The sequence below is a fragment of the Dipodomys ordii genome, unplaced genomic scaffold, assembly GCF_000151885.1.
Source record: "Dipodomys ordii isolate 6190 unplaced genomic scaffold, Dord_2.0 Scaffold19, whole genome shotgun sequence".
Taxonomy (NCBI): Eukaryota; Metazoa; Chordata; class Mammalia; order Rodentia; family Heteromyidae; genus Dipodomys; species Dipodomys ordii.
The window spans coordinates 11840560-11844924 of record NW_012267235.1 but is presented as its reverse complement, the minus strand read 5'-3'; the positions used below and the strand labels follow the sequence as shown (position 1 = coordinate 11844924).

The following is a 4365-nucleotide window of genomic DNA, read 5'->3' as shown; positions in this document are numbered from 1 at the left end:
TGAGGAATCGAACTCAGGGCCTCAGGCATGCAAGGCAAGTGTTCTACCACTGAGCCACCTTCCCAGCCCATAATCGCTGCTTTTTAAAATTATTATTATTATTATTATTTTGCCAGTCCTGGGGCTTGAACTCAGGGCCTGGGCACTGTCCCTGAGCTTCTTTTGCTAAAGGCTAGCACTCTACCACTTGAGCCACAGCGCCGCTTCTCGCCTTTTCTGTTTATATGATACTGAGGAATCAAACCCAGGGCTTCAGGCATGCTAGGCAAACACTCTACCACTAAGCCACATTCCCAGCCCTATTATTTAAATTTTGACATAGGGTCTCACTATGTTACGTAGAGTGGCCCTGAACTTCTATGCTTAAGAGAGTCTCCTGACAAGCATTAGTGGCTCACGCCTGTAATCCAAGCTACTCAGGAGGCTGAGATCTGAGGATCGTAGTTTGAACCCAGCTGGGGCAGGAAAGTCTGTGAGACTCTCATCTCCAATTAACCACTAGAAAACTGGAAGTGGCACTGTGTGGTTCAAGTGGTTGAGTGTTAGCCTTGAGCTGAAGAGCTGAGGGACAGCGTCCAGGCCCAGAGTTCAAGCCCCACAACTGACCAAAAAAAAAAAAAAAAAAAGAAAGAAAGAAAAAGAAAAAAAAGAAGTCTCCTACCTCAGCCTCCTTAAAACTAGAAACCATGCTACTACCATGCCCAGTTAGTTGAGCTGATTTGTTAAAATCAGCAAGTGATCCTTTCCAGTGACCCCTGAAGTGCAGACACCAGGGGGCAGCCTGTTGTCTCTGTTGAGTTTGCAGGCCTACTTCAGTGTTTGATTCAGTACAACACAGCCCAGACATTTGAAGATCCTAAGTGTAATAAACACGCTTGATGTACCAATACTGCCTGCCACCAACTCTTCCTTTCTCTGTATTTCACAGGGCAGGACCAACCAAGATTCTGATTCTGGGTCACCGTTAGCCTATTACCCCTGTCTTTTTGGCTGTCCCAACCTCCATCAGAGTAACATCCTCTGACCTAAAACCCAAGGATCTTGACATGGCTGAGCATTCATTATCAACTCCTCTGCCCAATACACCAGGATACAGCTTTTTTTTTTTTTTCACTTTTATTTTCACCCCAAACAGGCTTCTCCCTCAATTCTGCTCTTTTTGTATTCTAAGAATCTACCACAGCAACTCTCCTTCTTCAGGGTCAGGATCTGTGCAGATGTGTCTCAGAAGTGCTTGAGCAGATAGGAATAGAGAAGCTCCGGCAAGGAGATTCTAAGTGATGGTGTCACCTTCCTGCCAACTCCTTCATCACCTCTCTTTCAAATCGAAAGGAATGCCAGCCCTCGGCTTCCGTCAGATCTTGACCTCCTAGGGCTTTGTACAAGTCCATGGCCCTCTTATTCCAGTCCAGAACTGCCAGGCGGAACTGGGAGCAACCCTTATCCAAAGCCACCTGAAGAAGAAGAAACCATTCACTGTCCTGGGATGAAAAGTTTTTTCCTTTCGTGCACACGTGTGCGTGCTTGTGTGTGTGTGTGTGTGTCAGTACTGGGAGGCCGGGAAGCTGTCCCTTACCATTTTCACTCAAGGCTGCCATTCTGCCACTTGAGCCACAGCTCTATTAGCTTTCTGCTGGTTAGTTAATCAGATAACACAACTGGCTTCAAACCACAGTCCTCAGATCACAGCCTTTTTATTTTGTTGTTGTTGTTGTTGTTTTTGCCAGTCGTGGAGCCAGAACTCTGGGCCTGGGCACTGTCCTTCAGCTCTTCAGCTCAAGGCTAGCACTCTACCACTTGAGCCACAACACCACTTCTGGCTTTTTCTGCTTATGTGGTGCTGAGGAGTTGAACCCAGGGCGTCATGCATGCAAGGCAAGCACTCTACCACTGAGCCATCTTCCCAGTCCCAGATCACAGCCTCTTTAATAGCTAGCTAGGATTATAGGCATGAGCCACTGCTGCTGGTTTTCTTACCCCTTCATTCACCTCTAGGGGTCTCTCCATATATTCTTATTTTTACAGAGCCTACTTTGTAGTTCCCACCTATTCCTTACCTCAGCCACCTTTTTTATAATCTTGGTACCAATCCCTTGACCTGTTGTGGGGAGAAAGGCAAAAAGAAATACTGTTTTATTTGAAGGGAATTATAAGAGGCCATAGACTGGTATAAGGGGGTAAGGGGCTGGTGGTGGGTTTGTGAGTTACTATGTCCACCCTAGCCTCTTCTCCCTGCCTTGTACCCCGATATTCTGGCATCACATAAACATCTTCCAAGTAAATGTTTCTTCCTGTCCATGTGCTGTAGATGAAGTAGTAAAGCCCATAACCCACCACACAGGGCCCTGAAAAAGAAGCAAAGATAGAAGTGAAGCCTCTGGGAATGAGGGTACAGCAACGTTCGTCCAGTGGCTGCCTGAAGAGGTGCTCTTACCCTGTGGATCCCCAGGTGCCACCATCTCTGCTACCAGACAGTGATAGAAAGGATTCTCTCCAAAGCCATCTGCTCTCAGGGCTGCAGATTGAAGGTGTAACAAAGACTCAGAGGAAAAGAAGACCTGTGCGTAGGCCCACCGCCCAGGGAACCGTCCCTCACTTTGTCCCCAGCCTTCATCAGGTTCTGAGTCCCACCTTCTTCACTGATCTTCACCTGATCCGAGAGTTTCTCGTATTCGGCCAGTTCCTAAAGCGTGGGGACAGAGGCAAGATTAGGGCAGGAGCCCCCTTCCCTCGCTCCAGGAGCAGGGGCCTAGGGCACGTCCCCAACACCTCCCACTCCCTGGTCCCCGCAGCGCTGCCCTGACCCTTCTGGAACCCTAGGTTTCTTGGGGTGGGGGGGACGGCCATCACCCGAATCATCCTTAGTATATCTCCACAGTCTCCCTCCTGGGCCTCTCGGATCCGAACGGAAGCCATCCCGATTCCCAATGTCAGGACCGAAGAAGACAACCCCCACTTCCGTCCTGCAGGGCGGAGCAAAGGGCCGACAAATTCGGCTCCTAAAGAGCTGGGAGAAAAGGGCAGTCGAGGGGCTACAAGGCTCCCAGTCTCGAGCCCGCCAGCCCCAGCTGGAAGCCGGGTTCAGCCGGGAGGACCTAACCCTCTGCGAGCGCACGCTACCCAGCCAATCAGCTTGCAGAACGGGAACATTTCCCCGCCTTGGCCCCCCCTCCGAAAGCTTGGTCTCGTGATTGGGCCCAGCGCAGGGGTCAAAGCTTTCTGTTCCAGCCTCCATCTGCTTGCTCTTACCCCAGGCTCAAAAGTCACCTCCTGCTTCCACTTCTTCTCCTTCTCCTCCTTCTCCTTCTTTTTTTTGGTCGGTCGTGGGCCTTGAACTCTGGGCCTGGGCGCTGTCGGTCCCTTAAGTGTTCTACAACCTCAGCCACAGTCCACTTCTGGCTCTTTGGTGGTTATTTGGAGATAAGACTTTCCTGCCCAAGCTGGCTTTGGAGTTTGCTGCATGGGCTGGCTTTGAACCCCGATCCTCAGATCTCACCCTCCTGAGTAGCTAGGATTACAGGCGTGAGCCGCCGACGCCGGGCACCTCCTGCTTCTTTAATTGAAGTAGACTCTGCTTTAGAGTTTTTTCTCCCTCGTGCACCCATTCCAGGCAGCCCAGAACCTGGATGAGCCTCAGGACCTTAGCTGTATATTTCCTACAACATTGTTGAACTTAGGGCCTAGAGTCTGTCACTTGAGACACACCTTCAATTGTGGAGAGAGAGACGGAGACAGAGAGAGAGGTTAATTGTAGATTAGGGTTTCACTGACTTTCCTGCCAGGGGCTGGCTTTGAACCTCCATCCTCAGATCTCAGCCTCCTAAGTAGCTAGGATTACAGCATGAGCCACTGGTGCCAGCTCAGGTGCACATTTTATGACTGAGCTAAGCTCCCAGTCCTACAATTACTGCTGTTCAGTGGTACAACATGTTTCTATTAGCCAGGCATTGGTGGCTCAGGCCTGTAATCATACGTACTCAGGAGGCTGAGACCTGAGGATCGTGGTTAAAAGCCAGCCCGTGCAGGAAAGTCTGTGAGACTCTTTAATAAACCACCAGAAAACCGGAAGTGGTGCTGTGGCTCAAGAGGTAGAGCGCTAGCCTTGAGCTGAAGAGCTCAGGGACAGCATCTAGACTCCACAGAGTTCAAGCCCCACGACTGACAAAAAACAAACATGTTTCTACTTTGGGGGACTTTTTGTTGTTGTTGTTGGTCACAGGGCTTGATCTCTGAGCCTGGGTGCTGTCCCTCAGCTCTTCTGTTCAACGTAAGTGCTCTACCACTAGAGCTGCCACTTTGATTTTCTGGTGGTTAATTGGAAATGAGAGTCTCATGGACTTTCCTGCCCGGGCTGGCTTTGAACCA

The 4365-nt window shown here is 50.0% G+C and overlaps 1 protein-coding gene across 3 annotated transcripts; it reads right to left on the bottom strand.

The window, feature by feature from the left end:
• Positions 1-1117: 1117 nt before the first annotated feature.
• Sat2 (spermidine/spermine N1-acetyltransferase family member 2) lies at positions 1118-3327 on the bottom strand. 3 transcript variants are annotated; one of them, XM_013013209.1, is made up of 7 exons: positions 3250-3327; positions 2851-2999; positions 2632-2683; positions 2435-2515; positions 2244-2345; positions 2058-2098; positions 1118-1454 (listed from the first exon to the last, which is right to left on the bottom strand). In XM_013013209.1, exons 2-7 carry the CDS (start codon positions 2914-2916, stop codon positions 1287-1289), a joined length of 510 nt encoding a protein of 169 aa, XP_012868663.1. In that variant the 5' UTR covers positions 2917-2999; positions 3250-3327; the 3' UTR covers positions 1118-1286. The 3 variants fall into 3 exon arrangements, with proteins under 3 accessions (XP_012868663.1, XP_012868662.1, XP_012868661.1); XM_013013208.1 differs by lacking the exon at positions 3250-3327 and adding an exon at positions 3101-3217; XM_013013207.1 differs by lacking the exon at positions 3250-3327 and having other exon boundaries at positions 2851-3084.
• Between the last annotated feature and the right edge of the window lie 1038 nt (positions 3328-4365).

Bases quoted from the DNA above. Each gene is read 5' to 3' on its own strand.
- Sat2 (XM_013013209.1), bottom strand. From the start codon at position 2,916: ATGGCTTCCGTTCGGATCCGAGAGGCCCAGGAGGGAGACTGTGGAGAT. The intron at 2,684-2,850 runs GTGATGGCCGTC...CCCACGCTTTAG, and splicing joins ATATACTAAGGATGATTCGG to GAACTGGCCGAATACGAGAA. The intron at 1,455-2,057 runs GTAAGGAATAGG...CTTCTTCTTCAG, and splicing joins TTATAAAAAAGGTGGCTGAG to GTGGCTTTGGATAAGGGTTG.